The sequence below is a fragment of the Psittacula echo genome (genome assembly GCF_963264785.1).
Source record: "Psittacula echo genome assembly, chromosome: Z".
NCBI classification, from domain to species: Eukaryota; Metazoa; Chordata; class Aves; order Psittaciformes; family Psittacidae; genus Psittacula; species Psittacula echo.
Window position 1 is genome coordinate 92,399,128 of NC_137742.1, and position 22,165 is coordinate 92,421,292.

The 22,165-nt window shown below is 41.7% G+C and overlaps 1 protein-coding gene across 1 annotated transcript in view; it reads left to right on the plus strand.

Annotated features, from left to right (window-relative positions):
* Nucleotides 1–512: 512 nt before the first annotated feature.
* The window catches only part of ZNF536 (zinc finger protein 536), a gene marked incomplete at both ends in the record, with an annotated part of 188,691 nt that continues 167,038 nt past the window's right edge, over nt 513–22,165 (plus strand). The window contains one exon of the mRNA XM_080637305.1: nt 513–2,682. Coding sequence (XP_080493431.1) covers nt 513–2,682 — 2,170 coding nt within the window. The remainder of the gene's footprint in view (nt 2,683–22,165) is intronic.

Genomic DNA, 22,165 nt, shown 5'->3' on the forward strand with positions numbered 1-22,165 from the left:
TAAATATCATACCATCGGTTTTTTGTCAAATCATAAAACTATCTTTCTCATTGTAGAATGTGCAATATATTGAATATGGTTAATGGAACTGAAAGTTACAAATGGATTTCTATTTTGGGGGGGGGGAATTTGCTGGCTTTTCTAATGGAAATGGGAGAGATGCACAACAGTTCTTTTTCTATATGTTTAGAAATATAAACAGATGCAGTTTCACAAGACAGACAAGGGACGTAGTAAAAACCTTTGCCTCTTCCATAAGAATTAGATTTTGAAATTGTAGTGTATTTTAAAATAATAATTAATGGTTACTGGCAAACATGCAGAATGATGAAAGCACTTGTATGGTCAAAATTGTGTAGCACAGTTGGTATTTAATACACTTTTTATTGTTTTTACACTAATTCCTTTGCATTATTATGAGTAGGTAAAACATAAAATGCAAATTGTACATCAGTGATTCAATGCTTGTAAATCTCACAGTCTGAATCTAAACTATCTTCTGATTTTCAGAGATGGAAGAAGCTAGTTTGTGCCTTGGTGTTTCTTCGGCTGTGCCAGAAGCTGACGCCCATCTCAACAACACCATACTCAATGGACAGTATTCAATGAGCCAGAAGCTGCACCAGATCACTTCCCAGCTCAGCCATGCCTTTCCAGAGCTCCAGAACAGGCAGAATCCAGAAGAGAAGGCATCAGCGCCACTAGAAGACAAAAGCCACATGTCCATAGCAAACCAGCCCATCAGCAGTCAGATGGCTCTGTTGGCCAACCAGCTCAATAGAGAGGTTGATACCAGTTTGAATGGGCGCGTGGACCTGCAGCAGTTCTTGAATGGGCAAAACCTAGGCATTATGTCTCAGATGAGTGATATAGAGGATGATGCCAGGAAAAACAGAAAGTATCCATGTCCTCTGTGTGGGAAACGCTTTCGCTTTAACAGCATCCTGTCGCTACACATGCGAACTCACACTGGAGAGAAACCATTTAAGTGTCCATACTGTGACCACAGAGCAGCTCAGAAAGGCAACCTGAAGATACACCTGCGTACTCATAAGCTTGGAAACCTTGGCAAAGGTCGTGGAAGAGTCCGAGAAGAAAACAGACTTTTACATGAGCTGGAGGAGAGAGCAATTCTTCGGGACAAACAGATGAAGAGCAGCCTTTTGCAGCCACGACCCGATGTGAAAGCACAGCAGCATGCCCAGCCAATGCCTCTCGCAAATTGCAACTTGTCTGTGCCTGCTAATCACAGCACACCTGATATTTCAAACCCTGTTCCCTCTCCAAAGCCAGTCAATGTCCAGGAAGAAGTTGTCACTCAGACAGCTGGGTTTAGATGCACGTTCTGCAAAGGCAAGTTTAAGAAGCGAGAAGAGCTGGACAGGCACATAAGGATCCTGCACAAGCCTTACAAGTGCACCCTGTGTGACTTTGCTGCCTCGCAGGAAGAGGAGCTGATCAGCCACGTGGAGAAGGCTCACATAACTGCAGAGTCAGCCCAGGGCCAGGGCTCCAACGGAAGTGGGGAGCAGTCCACCAATGAGTTCCGTTGCGAGGTGTGTGGCCAAGTGTTTAGCCAAGCCTGGTTTCTAAAAGGCCACATGAGAAAGCACAAGGATTCCTTTGAACACTGCTGTCAGATCTGTGGGAGGCGATTCAAAGAGCCTTGGTTTCTTAAAAATCACATGAAAGTTCACCTGAATAAGTTATCTGTAAAGAACAAATCTCCTAATGATCCTGAAGTACCTGTCTCTATCAGCAGCATGTCCCAGGAAGCTCATGCAAACCTATATTCGAGATACCTCTCATGTTTGCAGAGTGGGTTTCTTCCTCCTGACAAAGTGACTTTAAGTGAACAAAATCAAATCTATAACAAAGGAGATATGCCCATAAAGGAGAAAGAAGTGTTGGGGAAGCTTCTTTCACCAATTTCTGGTATTGGCCACAGTATGGCTGAAGGGGATAAACATTCTTTATTGGGCTGTCTCAATCTGGTGCCTCCTCTGAAATCCAGCTGTATAGAAAGGTTACAAGCTGCCGCCAAAGCGGCAGAAATGGATCCAGTAAACAGCTATCAAGCCTGGCAGCTTATGGCAAGGGGAATGGCCATGGAACATGGCTTTTTGTCTAAAGAGCAGCAGATACAGCGCAGCCATGAAGACACTTTGGCAAATGCTGGAGTTATGTTTGATAAGGAGAAGCGGGAGTATGTGTTAGTAGGAGCAGATGGCTCTAAGCAGAAAATGCCTGCTGATTTGGTTCACAGCACTAAAATGGGCAATCAGAGAGACTTGCCAAACAAACTAGACCCTTTAGAAGGCAGCAGAGATTTTTTGTCACATGGTATGAACCAGGGACTCGATTTCAACTTACAAAGTCATGGAAATGTGAAAGACAAGCCAACTGAATGCCCAGACTGTGGAAGAGTTTTCAGAACCTACCACCAAGTGGTTGTTCACTCCAGGGTCCACAAAAGAGACAGGAAAGGAGAAGATGAAATAATTCAAGGTGGTCTTGATGAACGACGTGGATCTGGAAGTGACCAAGAGTCTCAGTCTGTCAGCAGGTCGACAACACCAGGGTCCTCTAACATTACTGAAGAAAGCGGAGTAGGTGGAGGTCTCTCGCAGATGGGAAGTGCCCAGGAGGACAGCCCACATCCTTCCTCACCCTCCTCTTCAGGTAAGATAACTTCTCCTTCACTCTCTGCACTGAAAGCTTCCTAGCTGTATTTGAAATTGCAGCAGCAAAGTAGTTTATGCAGTCTCTTGTTAGGTCATTTCATAGTGGTCTACAGGGATCTGGTGTTATATGCCTGAACATCCGTGTGTGGGTTCCCACAGTGACTTTGAGGTGAATTCTGGGCTCATCTTTTTCTCCCCTCCAAAGGCAGGTTTCCCATCCTTTCAGCTGTCACCTCTGCCACCCTGCTGGCAGCAGCGTGCGGGGTCTGAGCAGTCACCAAGGGCAATGTTGCTTCCAGGGCCTGTCCCGCTGGGTTTTGGAAGGTTTTTTTTTCCCTCATGGTGTCTGTCTTGCAGATCTTTCCATGCCTTTCCTGTAAAAGGGTGAGGAAAGGTGCCTTCTTTGAGCCATAGTTCAAAGAGCTAGGATTAAAAACAGCATGTTGGCCAGACTTTCTGATTGCCCTTATTCCCACACCTGTGTCACTTAGCTGAGATACGTACCTGGTGACTGGACTGACTGAAAAGAGATTCAAAATATAAGTTACTAACTTATTATACTCTTTCAACTTTTTTTCACATTTTAACATGTATGAAGCCTTCTGCTTAATTCTCATATATTTGAAAGTACAAGGAAAATAGAAATTGAACTGAAACGTTTTAATTGCATTGTATGTCATGTAAACTTGCTGTGTATAAAATAGCAAAGCAGATGATATTTCATTGGCGATGTTTATAAAATATTGAGCTTTCTGGTACAATTTTTAAAGTTACTAGCGTATGACTGCTGAAATAAAATCTTCAAATAATAACAGGTAAGATTTCTGGCTTCATGTATATTTCCAAAGTCACTTGGTAATGGATAGTAGAGTGAAAGTTATATCTTCAGCGCTTTATAAAGAAAGCACCTCACTAATACTGTAATCATTCCTCAAGCCTAACAACAGAGGAAATCATGCCATAACAAATACTCTGTTACTAATGGCAACATTGATTTCTGCAATCAGCCATTAAGTCTAGAAAATGAAAGACAGTTTGAGGTACCTTAAGGCATTACATTGCCCACTGTTAAAAAGCTGGTAGCAGACTGTTGAGGGTAATTCTTTTCAGTCCTCCCCCCCCCCCCCCCCCCAGTTTTGATAAATATTTTAGTATTGGAAGCAATTCACTGTTACAGTTATTAAGTATATGCCAGTTTATTTTTGTTGTTCTTGTCATGCTCCAGTATACTCTACTTCTGAGGCCAAATTAATATAAAAATAAAGTGTTAGTTTGCTGGCTTATTACAAACCAGTAAAGAAATCGTTAAGACACATAAATCTGCACTCCACATTCCACAGATTCCTATAGTACTTAATGCTGTTGTTTAAATACCCATGAAACACACTGTCTACTCTTAGAGTCACACCCTCGTGTACAATTTATTATTGGTGAGACACATTAGAAAAATTCTATGTAGGAACAAGGGTAACAGGCGAGAGCTAATTTCATACTATATATAGTTGTTGAGATTGTTTTAAGAGGATTGAAAATATGTCAGGATGAAGAAGATTATTTTCTAACTTTCACTTTTAAAAATCCTGCACATTGAGGGGAAGGGAGGGAGGTAAATGGGGGGTGGACTGCTCCTCTTTAATATAGAAAGCATCACTTTTGTTTGGCAATGCTATAGAGGGATCAGAAAGAAAAGATCCTAAAACTCTTTAAATTCTGTCCAAAGACTTCCAGGGCTGTCTGGAAAAGTTTGAGGGAAAGAGAGCCCCAGAGTCTTGAACTGATAGAGATTGAAGAGGATTCAAACACTGCATGTGAAAGTTGGTGTAGTAACTAGTGCTCTGAAAACTTTAATTCCAACTGTACTGGTTCATTAAGTGTATTGTTGTGGGAAGTTCTTCCTGTCTTCTAAGGCAAAAGATTCCCCTGCAGTGTTGTTCTTTCTTTGGCCACTAATTTAATATTATTTTTAACTTAAATGGCAATTTTCATTTTCACACCATTTTCAGACAGCATATAAAAATACGTGGAGTATCAAAGCAAAATATGTGGAATAACAGTCACTAGAAGCACGTTCTTTATTACTGACCTTTTATATTAATATCTGATTATCTCCTTTCGTCTGTTACTAGTAAATCTAGGAAGGCTCTCAGTGTCATGCATCCTATCAGGAAAAATGTGCATGTTTTTATAACTTCTTAATCAGATGAAAGAAAGAGGGTATTGAATTTCTAAATATTCTTTAGTACTTTAAAATAAAATTTTACTGCCAGGTTGCTGTTGGAACTTTTCATCAGTATGAAGTGTGTATTTTATTGCTACCTGTGAAAAATAAACCAGTAGAATATAAAGAAATCAGATTTTTTGAGCAGGGGAGAATTAAGTAGTCATTGAGTCTTCTATTAAGAAATTACTGCAAAACACAGTTTTACAAATTTCTCAGACTGCATAACAATGTCTCAAAACTTAATTTGCATCACTTGATTCTTTTTTGTTGAAAACTGGGTCAGTAGGGCCTGAGAAACTATTTTTTCAGATCTTAACCAATGAATTCTTCTTTATAAATTGGTGCTCTTAACATGATAGTAGTTCTGAATTCATCATAAAAACCTTTTTACACAGTGCCTCTTAGAACAGATCTCCAGAAGAAGGCTTACAATGAGTGGCAGAGAAGGCTTTGTTATCTGATGTAATTCTTTGCAAAGGAGGATTGGGAATGGAGTGCCTGTTTAAAACTGTCTAGCTCAGGCTGAGAAGAAGAAAGGGTCAAGTTTGCAATCAAACAGTTATTGCAGAGATGTGTGACTGTCACTGGCTGGGCTAATGTGGTATGCAGCTGTTTGTTATGTGAGTAAAAGAATGTTTGAATCAGTGAACATGTGAAAATGACTCCAGTGAACCAGAAAATGTGTTTGTTCTTTAGCTCTCCAAACTGCTGAGAACTAAGCTTAAGATCAACTGCTAAAACTAGGACCTTTGACAAATTGAGAGGTCATATTTTTTAACAGAAATGAACGAAACTAGTCACACAGATAATTTCCCTGTGTTTTTTATTGTTTTATCTTGTTTTTTGTTTACTTTTGTGTGAAATTATGAGAGTCAAATAAATGTCATTTCTGTCTCCACATAGAATACAAAGGGAAACTGCTGTAAAAAATATGTGCCTGTGCACTCTTCCTTATGCAGTGTTGTGGATGGGGAGATGCTGTTGGGGTGGTTCTTGTCTAACTGCAGGCACCCTTCTGAAATTAATTTTGCAGCATCACAGCAGAAACGCAGTAAAGCAGGGCCAGATGTCCAGTCTTACTTGTAGTCCTCTTATTTTAAACAAAAGTTGTATTTGTACAAGTTTTGCTTAGGAATTAATGCATAGAATAATTAAAACTAAATGTAGGAAGAAATGATGCTGTTCATTATATCCAGCAGGGTAGTACCTTCTGCATTTTCCTATAATTTTGGTGTAGGGATAATTGAAGTCTTGATAGTATGAAGGGGGTAATTGAATGCACTGACCCTCCAGTTCATTAAATAAAGTAGGCCAAGTTCCATGATCAATGGAAAGCATGGGGATTAAAAAAAAGAAAATAAAATACTGTTAGATATAACCACTTATTCTTGTATGCAGCATTTCATGTGGACTTTGGCCTAGTTTGTTTGATCAGCTGTTTTGGAATCTTTCTGACATCTTTTGGGGGGTTAAAATGAGGGTTTTTTGGTAGAAAAGCTTTAGGTATTAAATAGAGTTTCAGCCCATATTTATGTTCTCTGACAGAACACATAAAAAGCTTTTGTACTGGCCATCATTGCACAGACATAGGAAAGACAGTGATATGATACTCTTTTGCTTTGTCTGTCTTTTTCTTTCTTTCTCTCTTTCTTTTTTGCTTTTCTTTCTTCCCTTTTTCTTTCTTTTTCTTTCTCTTCCTTTTTCTTCCTCTTTTCAGTGATAGCCATCATCTGCTCATTGTGAACAAAACAGGGAAAAAAATTTAAGTCTGAGGATTAAGATCTTCATTTTTTTGCTTGTGCATTCCAATTGTTCTTAAAATATTTGGCAATGTCAATTAGTAACTGAGCAGAGTTAGCTGATGAACACAATTTTCCACTAGACTGAGCACCCTATTGTTGTCGAGCTAACAGCAGATTTCTGAGGTCATTATCATTCCCTGGTAGCTTGGCCCAGCTGCTTCATGCTGCAAAAGCCAAACTTCAGACTGGAGCGGTGGGATGGCATGCAGCAACAGGGGGCTGTGAGGGGAGGGCTGCGGCGCACACAGCAAGGCTGCGGTAAGGCATTAGAAGCTGAGGAAAGAGAAAGTAAAAGTTTTTAGGTGTTTCCAGAGAAATCTGCTTTCCAGCCTGGCTTCCTGCTCCCTTTCAGCCTCCCTCCCTACCTCAAGGGTCGGTTTAATCTCTCCAATTGGACAACTGTGGAAACAGCAGGAAAACATAATTTCTGTCACTAGTCAGTCCCTAAAGGAGGACTTGAACTAGCCCACTGCCTTGATGTTTCTTTGGGCAGGTGTTATGTTTTGCTTTGCTTTGGTTTGCCAAGCAGGGACATTGGGAGAGGTAGGGGAAACACTTGTTTTTTTTCCCTTCCCTGGCTGAAGAGATATTACCTTATAAAATAGTTGCAAATATGGAGCTTGAGAACTGCAGGCAGCTAGCACTGGTTTGGCAAGTTGTCAGTCCTGGAGGATGGCACACAGAACTTTCATTGTAGAAATTAGAAATGCTATTTAATATAGGCGTTTTCACTTTCTGCCTTTTTTTTTTTTTTTTTTTTTTTTTTTTTTTTTTTTTTTTTTTTTTGTCTTTTTGTCTTTGTTGGCCTCATTTGGTATCAGGTTCAGCAAGATGCAAAGCCGCACTTTTTTAAAGCTCAGCTGTTGTAACTGAGCGCCATATGCAGCCTTTCAATCCCTGATATGGAATACTGTACATGCTGCTCCATGTTTGTAAGAGATTTACAGGAGCTTGAGTTGTGTGTATTAAAGCTGTGTACATCTAGACATTTGGGAAAGTGCTTACAGCAAAGCTGCTGCAGGCTCAGGCCTATACTAATAACCTGGCAAAGAGTCAGCTTTTACTCTTACATAATGCCTTAAATTGCCATCTCTGTTGAAAGGTCAGGGTTTACTTGTGGGGATCATCATGGTGGTCCCAAATCTGTTTTGTTTCTTTTTTTTCCCCCTTTTAATTTTTTTTCACACTGGCTTAATTGCAGACTCATTTCCTTTGCTTCAAGACATAAAGAGCAACTCTAAGAGGCTTATTTTACAAGTAGAAACACTATAGCTAAGTATCTTTAGTAATGTTTTGACGTTATAACGTTAATTAATGATGTTTGAAGGGCTAGGTTTCATTTATAGGTGCACTGCTGTACATCTAGGATCAATATCACTAACACTACTGGAATAGCAGAATTAGCCCAACATTGTTGCTGTCAGTCTGTGCTCCAGAATGAGTAACAGCTGCAAAAGGGGCACTGTAGTAAAAAACCAAGAAAACACCTCCCTGTTGTGTCTTTGCAAAGCAAGTTCTTTATGACCTCTGGAGGGGGACATGGCGAATGTTCTACAAGGCAGATGTCCAAGTGCTGTTGTGAAGGGAAGACCAGAGACTGCTTCTCTTTCCTGTGTCTTGTGACATGTTCGAGTAATGCGGTCTATTGGTACTGAGAATGTGATAAAAAAAATTTAGTTTTAGTTGATGGGAAAAAGCCTAAGCCAAAGTTTTGTGTTTAGCCCTCAGATAGTCTCTGATGTGTTTGTGTGCAGATAGGTAAGGAGGACTTTAAAGGATGGCATGAAATGATATATTTATTATCAGGACATCTCACAGCTACATTGATGGGATGTTTGTTTTAATTTGAAAATTAAATAATGAATTTAGAGGTTCAGCTTAAATAAGACCCCAAACGTGAACTTATTCCAGACTCTCCAGTTCTCCTCTTCTGTTTCACTGGTCTCTGACATACTGAAACCACAAAGTATTTCTGTGGTGTTTCAGTGTCACTTACAGGTTGTTTCTTGGCATTTGTTGAGCCACTCTCACAGGTTACAGGGGCACCATTAGGTTGTTATGGTGGGATCTAACACGGCATGGTGAAACCTGAAATCCAGCCCAACCCAGTGTTGCCTTTCCAGGAAGTCTGGCACTGATTGAGGCATCTGAATGCCACTGTTTCTCCTGAGCCTGCCTTTGCGCCCTGGTATCACCCCCCAGGTTAGCATACAAACTCACAAGTGTTGGGAGAATGTCCCCGTTTCTCAGAAATACGAAGGAATAGGAGTTTTGATCCTGAAGTCCTGACTCATTTTGGAAAAGTACATTGTCCATCTTCTTGGTGAAACAGTAGGTGAATATAGATAAAGAAATTGGCATCCCTGTTGGCTTCAGTTTCTGTCACTGGGCAGAGAGTCTCACTGTTTTCCAGAGTGCTGCTCATCCTTGAGTGAAAAACAGGGATGTGAATTCTGACCCTTTTCATGTTTATGTGATAGCTGCGTCTGAGGGCGTTTTTGAGTACCTGTGGCAGGGCCATTGCTGTCAATCAGTTTGTACCTGCATCAGCTGGCGATGCTTAAGGGGAGTTTAAGAAGCCTTTGACTAACATTGTTCCCAGCTGTGGAAACTTCACCCTTGTCCCTGGCAAACCCAGCCTGAGCTTGTGGCATCTTCTCTAGTCATGGCTTGATCTACTTGACTGCACCAACTTAATGCTCTTCTTTCTTACATGAAAATGAAGTTTCCCTACTTGTACATTCAAAGATCTTACTACCTAGGCTAGCTGTAGTTTAAATAGTCTCAGCATTTATTAAAGAGTGACTTTGGGATCAAAATAAAATCCAGAAGCTTGGCTGCACTTTCCCAGGCTAGCATATAAGTGAGTATTATCAAAAGTGAGGGGGAAGAAGAGGGAGAAGGAAACATTAGGCAGAGGTCCAAGAATAGGCTGAAATACCAGCCTGGTATTTTCTGTTTATGCACCATGATCACGTGGAGCATGACATTCCTAGGAGCTCAGTCATGGACAGCCTAAGTCCCTGAAGAACCAGAAGGCCTCAGATACTGGAGGTCCACCTGAGGCATGCAGCCAGCATTGCAAATTCATAGGGTGGGCTCTGACGGGGTCCCAGACCCTCCAGGGACAGGTTCCAGAGCTTCCCCACCTGCATCCTTCACCCCAGGGAAGGTCAGAAGGAAGGCATGGAGTCTTGTTGGATGGAAACAAACTGTAGTGGGATCTTACCAGAACCCAGCTTTGATGAGCACAGCTGTCCCACAGTGCCAGCATGGCCTCTGAAGGATTTTCCTCCTCTCCCTTTTTCTTCCTTCCATTGTGGCAGTAGTCATCCCTAATGATGCTCCTTTATCTTCTGCTATGAAACACACCCAGTATTTCTAGACTGTTTTCCACTTCTTCCCAGATTTTTTGTTCCCTAAACTTTCATTGCCATCTAGCATGAACAGAGACTTTGAGAGGGCACAGTGGAGCAGCCATGCTTTGGGCCTTGTTTAAATACTAAACTAAAAAGTATGAACGTGACTTCTGGGCCATGCCTGTCATTTTGAGCTCATTTCTGACCTTCCTAAAGCAACAGAGATTCTGCAGTGTTAAGGTTAGGGATCTTCCTAGTTAGAAAATTTACAAAATATATCATAGAGTCATCTCTACTTATTTTTCAGGTGTGCTTTGTAAGGATGGCTGTAAGTGGGATTGATATAATCGTCCTTCTGTTAGCTGTGATTCCTGCTCATTTCTGTCTTACGTTCTAGCTGTGTTTTCCTCATGTGTCTTTTTTTAGGTGTCTTCATTAGGTTTTTAGGAATGCCTTACTACATATATCATTGGCTAATGTAATTGAAAACTGATCTACTAACATCTTATCTAACACTGAGGTAGGGGAGTAGGCTATTTATCAAAGACTGCATAATTTTCCCTTTTAATGATCTAACAAAGCTATTCAGAGAAGGATAGAAGCAAATCTGAAAAGACTTTCTGAAATGTCTTAAGCATCCTTCTTAAGTACTTCACACTTTCCTGGTAGATTTATGGAGTACCAGCTATGCTCTGACTGAGACCAAAAGGGGATTCAAAGATTTCTGTGAACAAAAGAAAAGCAAACAGCCATTTTTCATCATTTGGAGAGAATTCAAGGAAAGAAGAGTACATCTTTGATTTTGATTATTAACTGGAAATAGATGGGCATATAAGAATGCCATGTATGTAAAGAGGAAAAATTACAGAAGTGGAAGTTGACAGTTACTGTTGTTTTGTATATTCTAGTGCTTTTATTTTAATCTTATAGACAGAGATGTGTGATTTTATCTGTCTGCATGTACATCCTTGATTGAGTAAATATTTATTATGATTAATATTTTTCATGTTATTACTGCCACTAAGAAAGTAGGCCGTTGAGGTCTTGAAGGGGGGGAGTTTGACTATCAAGTATTCTATTAATCTATAATATTATTTGTTTTCTTAAAATAATTATGATGCCAGAACCGTGAAGAACATTAAGTCAACATGCAACCACATTTGGCACACAATGGTATCAGGGTCATCACAGTTATTTCCTATTCTGTGTAGAAAAAATACTGTGGTTGCTCAGATGCTACTATCTAGTAACCGTGTAAATGGTGACTTCATGATGGTGACCACTATTGTATAATTATAATGAACTTTCTTTGTAAGAGAGGTAAGGGCTGAAAGTGGATGTTACTGAAAAAGGCAAGCATTAGTAGAGGATAGATACAGAACACTTTATATTACTGTTTCTTTTGCTGTTTTCTGTTTGAATCCATGTTTATTACTCATCTACCAAAACATCATAGGTACTGATGTACCAGAGGCAATGTAGGCCCACTGATGAACAGGATGGGTGCCCTGGTGACGGAAGATACAGAGATGGCAGAGTTACTGAATGCCTTCTTTGTCTCTGTCTACTCTGCCGGAGGCAGTCCTGAAGAGCCCTGTACTCCTGTGACCTCAGATGAAGTCAGGTCAACAGAGCAGTTTGCCTTAGTTGATGAGGAATGGGTTAGAGACCAGTTGAGCAATCTGGACATCCAAAAATCCATGGGTCCAGATGGGATGCACCCGCGGGTGCTGAGGGAGCTGAGGGTGGCGGAAGTCATTGCTAGACCACTCTCCATCATCTTTACCAAGTCTTGGGAAACGGGAGAGGTGCCTGAGGACTGGAGGAAAGCAAATGTCACTTCAGTCTTCAAAAAGGGCAAGAAAGAGGACCCGGGTAACTATAGACCGGTCAGCCTCACCTCCATCCCTGGGAAAGTGATGGAACACCTTATCCTTGATGCCATCTTAAGGCATGTTAAGAATAAGAGGGTTATGAGGGGCAGTCGTCATGGCTTTACCAAGGGGAAGTCATGCTTGACCAACCTCATAGCCTTTTATGAGGAAATAACACGGTGAATGGATGATGGCAGAGCGGTGGATGTGGTCTGCCTTGACTTCAGCAAAGCATTTGACACAGTCTCCCACAGCATCCTCATAGCTAAACTGAGGAAGTGTGGTCTGGATGATCAGGTAGTGAGATGGACTGCGAACTGGCTGAAGGAGAGAAGCCAGAGAGTTGTAGTCTATGGGGCGGAGTCCAGTTGAAGGCCTGTATCTAGTGGAGTGCCTCAAGGGTCAGTACTGGGACCAGTATTATTTAATATATTCATCAACGATTTAGATGAGGGAATTGAGTGTACTGTCAGCAAGTTTGCTGCTGACACTAAGCTGGGAGGAGTGGCTGACACGCCAGAAGGCTGTGCTGCCATCCAGCGAGACCTGGACAGGCTGGAGAGTTGGGCAGGGAGTAACTTGATGAAATATAACAAGGGAAAGTGTAGAGTCCTGCATCTGGGCAGGAACAACCCCAGGTTCCAGTATAGGTTGGGGAACGACCTGTTAGAGAGTAGTGTAGGGGAGAGGGACCTGGGGGTCCTAGTGGACAGCAGGATGACCATGAGCCAACACTGTGCCCTTGTGGCCAAGAAGGCCAATGGCATCCTGGGGTGTATTAGAAGGGGGGTGGTCAGTAGGTCGAGAGAGGTCCTCCTTCCCCTCTACTCTGCCCTGGTGAGGCCGCATCTGGAATATTGTGTCCAGTTCTGGGCCCCTCAGTTCAAGAAGGACAGGGACCTGCTGGAGAGAGTCCAGCGCAGGGCAACTAAGATGATTAAGGGAGTGGAGCATCTCCCTTATGAGGAAAGGCTGAGGGAGCTGGGTCTCTATAGTTTGGAGAAGAGGAGACTGAGGGGTGACCTTATTAGTGTATATAAATATATAAAGGGGGAGTGTCATGAGGATGGAGCCAGGCTCTTCTCAATGGCTAACAATGATAGGACAAGGGGTAATGAGTACAAACTGGAACACAAGAGGTTCCACTTAAACTTGAGAAGAAACTTCTTCTCAGTGAGGGTGATGGAACACTGGAACAGGCTGCCCAGGGGGGTTGTGGAGTCTCCTTCTCTGGAGACATTCAAAACCCGCCTGGACCAATTCCTGTGTAACCTCATCTAGGTGTTCCTGCTCTGGCAGGGGGATTGGACTAGATGATCTTTTGAGGTCCCTTCCAATCTCTAACATACTGTGATACTATCTTACATGTTAAAGCTCAGCACAGCAAGTCTGTCTGTACTGAAGACAGTGCCTGATGGGGGGATTGTGCTACCTTTCCTGCTCTACACTCAGCCTTCATGTGGACCATGGCTTGAGTACTTGGGGAGACAAATTGAAGCCAGTGAGACTGCTGAAATAACACCAAAGAATAGTCCCCATTTCTTTTGCACTGAAAGAACTGTCAAAAGACCTGGAACTCCGCTTATGGCAGCCAGAATTGAAGAACTCACAGCTGTGGGTACAATTGATGCCCATCAATTCCCAGCCATTCTCCTCCCAGCAACCCTGTGGTGAATAGCAATTTTTTGCAAACATATCTTAGTGCAAGAAAGGATGCACAGTAGTGACCCTGGTGCAGGTTCTCAGTCTATTGAGGAGAGTGATTAATATCAGAATTAGGCATGCTGCAGATACCTTGGTTTTTATGTGCAGCAGCATTGAAGTGATCTCATCAACTATCTGAACATTCAGCAAGTCCAAAATCAAACGCTTGTGTGTCAGATATACACAGCTGTATTTGTACTGTTGCTCTATCTAAAGAACATGCCAATTGCTTTACTTTGAGTTGAGAGAGAGACTCATTACTAAGAACATGTATAGCATTATCAATGAAAAACATTATTGTTCTTTTCCTCAGTGGTTTTAGTGTCCTTGCTTTTCCTTTCAGAGGAGCCTGTGGTAATATATCTTCAGACAATGTGGGGCTGATTCACTACTCCCATGCACAGTGTGTCATCATTTACACCTCTGCACAGCGAGTGGGAAGTAAAGACCCATTAGAAAGTAGCACTTTGTGCTAGTTTACATGTGTTTTGCAAAAACATAAATAATTCTGCAAGGCAATCTGATTGTGTAGGGCACTGTTTTTATTTTATTTCTCCCTAAAAGTGTATGAAATGAACTTTTATCAACCAAACCTAAGCAGAGCTGAATATAGCAAAGTTTAACTTTTTTCACAGGAAAAGAAGGTTGTGCAGCTGTACAGTCAGGTACCACAGTTAGAAGGTCAGTGAGTGTGTCCTCATCCAGTGATGTCATCTTACTGGGCTTTTAGTTATTTTCTGCCCTTGACTGGCATTAAGCTCCTACCCCGTCTGTTGAAAGAATTCTGACTGATTAAACATGTTTTGTATTTTAAACTTCCTGACAAGTATTTCAAAAGCACTGCTGACTTGAATTTAGCTTGATGAGTCTAGTGAGCCTAGAAAACATGGTAAGTTTTTTGAAGTTAAATCCTCAACACACTGAACTACTGTGCTTGTTCATCGTCTGGGTTTTCACAGCTCTAGTCAGAATTTTAAAAGATTCCTTGGCCAAAGAAAATAACAGACGTTAAGTAGCATAGGGCTTTCTTAAATTGTAAAGTAAATTTTGGCAAGCATAGAAGGCAGTGTTTCAAAACTGTCTGTTTTCATTGTTGCTGTGTTCGCAGAAAGGCCCATAGGAGACAAACCAAAAAGAAAATTAAGATTACTGTATTGAGAATAAATATATAAAAGGTCAAGTTTAAAAAATAAAATAAAATAAAGTCCCTAATAGCATTTTAGACACTGGGTTCAATTCAGTAATTTTCAAAAGAGTCACTGATTAGTAAGTAGCATAATAGACACAATGTGAAAGCCATCAGATCAATTTAAAATAGTTCTGTAAATTCTTGAATGAAAACAGAAAAAAAAAATCCCACAATCAAAACACATTTGAGCTGATAGTTTTATGTCATTTCCTTATATTCTGTACAGAAAACAGCTTCTTTAGTTGTATCTTTAACTATATTTAATCAAATTCATAAAGCTTGTTCCCAGCTGCACATGTGGAACCATACTGAAGATCGAGGATTAAAGAAAATAGGTTGTAACTACACTCAAAACCTTGAAGGCATGATGTTTTTTACTTTCAAAATACCACCAGTGAGTATCCTTCTAATCCAGCTTCTGCACGAAAAAATTGTGGGACAGGTGGACTCTTTCTCTAAGGGATAATATGAACATTAGTTGACATTTATACAGTGGAAGGATGAGTGAGCTGATGAGCATGTAATAGTTATTATGTAGGTGTTTCTTTTATTCATTTTATTTTGCTATCTGGTTTTATAGTTATTTTTTTATTTTATTTTTGTAATGGTTAAGGATACGGTAATAACTAAGAATAGAGTAATTTTCTGTTCTAATACCAGTTAATATCTTCTATTGAGGTATAAATTAGAAGGGCAGCTGTGTGCAGTAGACATCTTCCCAGTTCATGATTGGTATTTTGTCAGTGTGACCCTGTCTCACTCCAATGATCAGACTCAGTGGGCAGTTAACACTGAGCTAACCAGGTTTGTGTGCCTGTGCAGTGCCAACAACAGCAATGTCACTTCTTTTAAGAACATAGAATCATAGAATCATAGAATAGTTAGGGTTGGAAAGGACCTTGAGATCATCTAGTTCCAACCCCCCTGCCATGGGCAGGGACACCCCACACTAAACCATGCCACCCAAGGCCTCATCCAACCTGGCCTTGAACACCGCCAAGGATGGAGCATTCACAACCTCCCTGGGCAACCCATTCCAGTGCCTCACCACCCTCACAGTAAAGAATTTCTTCCTTATATCCAATCTAAACTTTCCCTGTTTAAGTTTGAACCCGTTACCCCTTGTCCTGTCACTACAGTCCCTGATGAATAGTCCCTCCCCAGCATCCTTGTAGGCAGGAAAGAGGCACCACACTTCACAAAGGCTGTTCACCTACCCTGTTGCATTCTGAAACAGGGTGTGCACAGAAGTACCATTAGAAATAGGTTTTGCTGACATAAATATTGCATCTACTATTTTCTTAGACTCTTACCATTTACAGTACATTCTGCTGATAAACTGAATGTAGCCTATATGCAGAGAAAGAGATGTAGAAATAGAAATCTTGGCAGTCAGGTGAAGTTCCTGACGACCAGAAGAAGGGAAATATAACCCCCATTTTCAAGAAGGGGAAAATGGATGACTCGGGGAATTACAGACCAGTCAGTCTCACCTCTGGGCCTGGCAAACTCTTGGAGCAGATTCTCCTGGAAGGCATGCTAAGGCACATGAAAAACAAGGTGCTTGGTGACAGCCAGCATGGCTTCACTAAGGGGAAATCCTGTCTGACCAATTTGGTGGCCTTCTATGATGGGGCTACGAAACTGATGGACAGGGGCAGAGCAGTTGACGTCATCTACCTGGACTTGTGCAAAGCCTTTGACACTGTCCCACATGACATCCTTGTCTCTAAATTGGAGAGACATCAATTTGATGAGTGGACCACTCAGTGGATAAAGAACTGGCTGGATGGCCGCATCCAAAGAGTTGTGGTCAATGGCTCGATGTCCGGCTGGAGACCGGTAACGAGTGGTGTCCCTCAGGGATCGGTGTAGGGACCGGTCTTGTTCAACATCTTTGTCGGTGACGTGGACAGTGGGATTGAGTACGCCCGCAGCAAGTTTGCCGATGACACCAAGCTGTGTGGTTCGGTTGATACACTGGAGGGAAGCAAAGCCATCCACAGGGACCTCGACATGATTGTGAGGTGGGCTGATGCCAACCTTATGAAGTTTAACCATGCCAAGTGCAAGGTCCTACACCTGGGTCGGAGCAATCCCAGGCACGGCTACAGGCTGGGCAGAGAAGAGATTGAGAGCAGCCCTGCAGAGAAGGACTTGGGGGTGTTGGTCAATAAGAAAATGAACATGAGCTGGCTTCAGTGTGTGCTCGCAGCCCAGAAAGCCAACCATATCCTGGGCTGCATCAAGAGGAGTGTGACCAGCAGGTCGAAGGAGGTGATCCTGCCCCTCTACTCTGCTCTCGTGAGACCTCACTTGGAGCATTGTGTGCAGTTCTGGTGTCCTCAACATAAAAAGGACATGGAACTGTTGGAACAAGTCCAGAGGAGGGCCACGAGGATGATCAGGGGACTGGAGCACCTCCCGTATGAAGATAGGCTGAGAAAGTTGGGGCTGTTCAGCCTGGAGAAGAGAAGGCTGCGTGGAGACCTCATAGCAGCCTTCCAGTACCTGAAGGGGGCCTGCAAGGATGCTGGAGATGGACTATTCATCAGGGACTGTAGTGACAGGACAAGGGGTAACGGGTTCAAACTTAAACAGGGGAAGTTTAGATTGGATATAAGGAAGAAATTCTTTACTGTGAGGGTGGTGAGGCACTGGAATGGGTTGCCCAGGGAGGCTGTGAATGCTCCACCCTTGGCGGTGTTCAAGGCCAGGTTGGATGAGGCCTTGGGTGACATGGTTTAGTGTGGGGTGTCCCTGCCCATGGCAGGGGGGTTGGAACTAGATGATCTTAAGGTCCTTTCCAACCCTATCTATTCTATGATTCTATGATTCTATGACCTACGGTGAAGCACTTGGCTTCCTTTTGATTGTGTTTAGATAGGTGAACAAAAACTCAGAACTTCCCTTAAGACAAGTAACATGTAGTGTTTGCTGGCATGTTTGCTTCCCTTTCAAATATTCTACAGACTATACCAACAAAAGACAGATTAGGCTTTGCATCAGATTTTCTAGAGCTCTATCTCCTTGCCTTTGGACTCCAGCTTGAATTTTATACTTCTGTCTGAAGTTGCTGAAGAATTAAGCTTGTATGTGCACTGTTTGTATGTAACAGGCTTTCCCAAGTGACTCTTTAGCACTGTTAAAAAACAAAACCAGGACTGGCAATAAGATTTTGGTAAAGGTAAATGCATTCTATTTAAAAATGGCTCATGCCATATTTCTGTAATGACCATCTTTTCACTGCATGCAGAGTACTGGTGGCATTAGTGAATCAAAAAATACATGGATTTTCAGGGATTTGAGCCTGATTTGCATTTACAGTATAGATATTTTGCACAGTTCATCAGTGTGTTGGAATTCATGTATAGGAAGAAATATAACTTAGGTACACTTGCAAGCATTCCTGACAATGCCTGACTGCTGTGCACTGCGTAAGTATTAAGGTGCACTAATCATAGAATCATAGAATAGTTAGGGTTGGAAAGGACCTTAAGATCATCTAGTTCCAACCCCCCTGCCATGGGCAGGGACACCCCACACTAAACCATGCCACCCAAGGCCTCATCCAACCTGGCCTTGAACACCGCCAAGGATGGAGCACTCACAACCTCCCTGGGCAACCCATTCCAGTGCCTCACCACCCTCTCAGGAAAGAATTTCTTCCTTATATCCAATCTAAACTTCCCCTGTTTAAGTTTGAACCCGTTACCCCTTGTCCTGTCACTACAGTCCCTGATGAATAGTCCATCTCCAGCATCCTTGCAGGCCCCCTTCAGGTACTGGAAGGCTGCTATGAGGTCTCCACGCAGCCTTCTCTTCTCCAGGCTGAACAGCCCCTACTTTCTCAGCCTGTCTTCATACGGGAGGTGCTCCAGTCCCCTGATCCTCCTCGTGGCCATCCTCTGGACTTGTTCCAACAGTTCCATGTCCTTTTTATGTTGAGGACACCAGAACTGCACACAATACTCCAAGTGAGGTCTCACGAGAGCAGAGTAGAGGGGCAGGATCACCTCCTTCGACCTGCTGGTCACACTCCTCTTGATGCAGCCCAGGATATGGTTGGCTTTCTGGGCTGCGAGCACACACTGAAGCCAGCTCATGTTCATTTTCTTATTGACCAACACCCCCAAGTCCTTCTCTGCAGGGCTGCTCTCAATCTCTTCTCTGCCCAACCTGTAGCCGTGCCTGGGATTGCTCCGACCCAGGCGTAGGACCTTGCACTTGGCATGGTTAAACTTCATAAGGTTGGCATCAGCCCACCTCACAAGCGTGTCGAGGTCCCTCTGGATGGCTTTGCTTCCCTCCAGTGTATCAACCGAACCACACAGCTTGGTGTCATCGGCAAACTTGCTGCGGGCGCACTCAATCCCACTGTCCACGTCACCAACAAAGATGTTGAACAAGACCGGTCCCGACACCGATCCCTGAGGGACACCACTCGTTACTGTTCCCCAGCTAGCATTCTGTTTTAATCTGTTGCATCAGGTGTGTGTTTAGTACAGTGTTTTGGAGACAAACATGAGTATAGTGATAATTTTTACTGCTCTTCTGTAAATGTTTTTTTCAGAAATACTTCTTTCTTCAGTGTCTGTCAGTAGATAATTTTTTTTTTTAAATTCTCATCTGAATTTTCATGTTTATTTTTTAATTTCCTGTCAACAGAAACTGAATCAGTGGTTCTGACTGTTATTGATACATAAAACGTGGGTGTCTGGGGTTTTTAATACCCTAGTTACTGTGCCCCTTTAAATTCCTTTTGGCTGTTCTTTACCTCTAAAAAATCTTTCATTACCAAGTTGTTTATCTGAGAAGAAAGTGAGATTGTCTCTTTGTATTGCTGAATAACATCACTCTTTTTCTCCAGAAGTCATTACACACTGACATCAATATTGTTCTTCATTAGATGATCTGTTGCCTGAAAGTATCTTGGTGATGCTGAACTTGAAAGCAACAGAGTACGAGTGCGAGGATGCCTGGATGCAGACTGGCAATACCTTGCTCAAGCAAATATCCAAAATAATTTTTAAAAGGCATTAGCAAATGCAAACCAGCCCCACAGAGGTAATTTTCTCCTCTGAATTCTTTGCTTGTTTTCTTAGTCCAGCCCAGACTTCTGCCGTTGCTGTTACAATGCTGGAAGCCAAGTCCTACCTAGCAACGATAACCGTGTATAATAATACAAACTTATTTACAGCTGCTCGTATTGTCCAGACAATTCTAGGTGCTTTCCAACAATGAAAGGTGGTTTCTATCTCCAAAATTTATGTGTGTATAGAAAAAGAACTTTGATTTCACAAAGACCACAATTAGCACTGCATTGTAATTGCTGTTCCCTGATTACTTGGAAACCTTATATGCTCAATAGTTACATTAGAAAAGCTTACAATAGAGTTGTTTGTAAAATTTGTGCAAGTGTTCCTTCAATTTGTGCTGTGTCACAGATCATTTATTATGAACTTTTAAAATTCTTACTCCTGTGATTAGGTGCATGTGATTAGTGGTGAGTTTGTGTATGATGACTGGATGAGAATAGTCTTGCAGTCTTTGTAAATATTTGTCCATGCAAACTAAAATTTAAATTTTCTAAAATAATGTATTGCTCCCTTTAATTGTACTGTTCTGTGAAATATTCCTTCCATGCACTTGTTTAGTGTAGAAGGAAGAAGCACACAGGCATCTAAAGAAGCTGAGAAAATTCTCATGATAATTTCCAAACTCTGTAGGAGAAAATTGAAAAGTGTGTTTGTGATGTCACTTACCTCACAGGGAGAGGAACTACCACAGTTACAGTTGTCTCATAACGACCACAGTAGCTTCTGTTGGTTGTTTTCTTTTTTGACTTATAATAAAGCATCAATGAGAGACTTAGAATACATTCACCTTTGGAATTATGAATTACATTGCCCTTCAGACAGGATGGTGGAAGGTGAGGCAAGTGCAAGAGCTGTGTGACACAGAAGGGCATCCATAGTCTTCCTCCCTTATGCAGCATGTTCTACCTGTTGCTTCCAGTTCCCTCTTCCCACTTATCCCCAGCTGCAGCTGACACCCTTCCAGATCAGGCGTTCTTGTGGCCACTAAAGCATAGGTTACTCAGAAGGTAATATTAGGTGAAGTTCCTATAGCTATTTCCTGTTTCAAGTACTTTTTGACTTACAAGGAATCAGAACCATGTGGCTCATTAATTCTCCTCTGATTACCGGCAAAGGCTCTGCCAGCCATGGTGGCGAAGCGAAATTCCAGCCTGGGGATCCCTGGTACACAGTAATTAAACACAGAGCTTGAATGGTTAATGCTTTGTTTGCAGATCCTATTGGATAACTACTAAAGTTTCATGGGTGAAATAGATAAAGTTGGGAAGACTGCAATAGAAGTGTTTGCCTTTATACTTATTTACTCACTGTTGTTGCCTTTGTACAATAATATCTTTTCCCTGAAGGCCTTTGAAAAATTCGTTCACAAAATAGAAAAAGAGTATGTTTGTTCTGGGTAAAATTTGGAAGCATTGTTCTGATGACACCTGTAAAACATAATTATAACTCCCATAGCTGTTTTCTCTGCTATTTAGAGAGGAAAATTCTTTGCCTCTAATCTCAGGTGCATACCTGTGGAAGGCTTAGATTCCTTCAAGCAGTATCAAAGTAATGATAACAGTGTGCAGCTGCTGACTGTCTTTTCCTTCTTGTTACTCACCCAGCTGTTTGGAGAAGAAGAAAAAGAGAGAGAATATCTCTCATCAGCCATATGGCACAAAGTTTTATTTGCCACAGCAAGTTAAAAAGCACATTATTGGTCAGCATCTTGAATGCAAATTTTGACGTAGCTTTTCAGGAGTACCAGATATAGAGGAAAAGAAGATCAGATGTATTTAATTCACATTGTTTTATACTAAGTACATAAATACTTAATTCTGTCTCAGTGGAATTTCCTTGACTGGAGTCTGCCATATTCAAAAGATTGTGTGAGCATGCAGTGCAGACCTCAGTTCCTGCTTTGGGTCCTAAAAGGTAAATTAAGAACTGTTAAGACGCCATTTCAGATTTCTACAATACACTTTGAGTTTGCTTACATCCTATATTATATAAATTAGTATTCTGGATCAAACAACTGGGCTGAGAAATCTACTCAATGTCTGTAGTAGCTGTTGATGTTTGTAGTGGGTATAGACAGTAATTTTTCATTAAGAAAATGTTTTATTCAGTTGTTCTTTTTAAATTGAACAAGAAACATACAGTTTAGTATGGGAAAAAGATTTTTGTCTTAAAAAAAACCTGTCTTTTTTGAGCACAGGTGAATATCAAAGGAGAAGTGAGGGACTAGTGTATG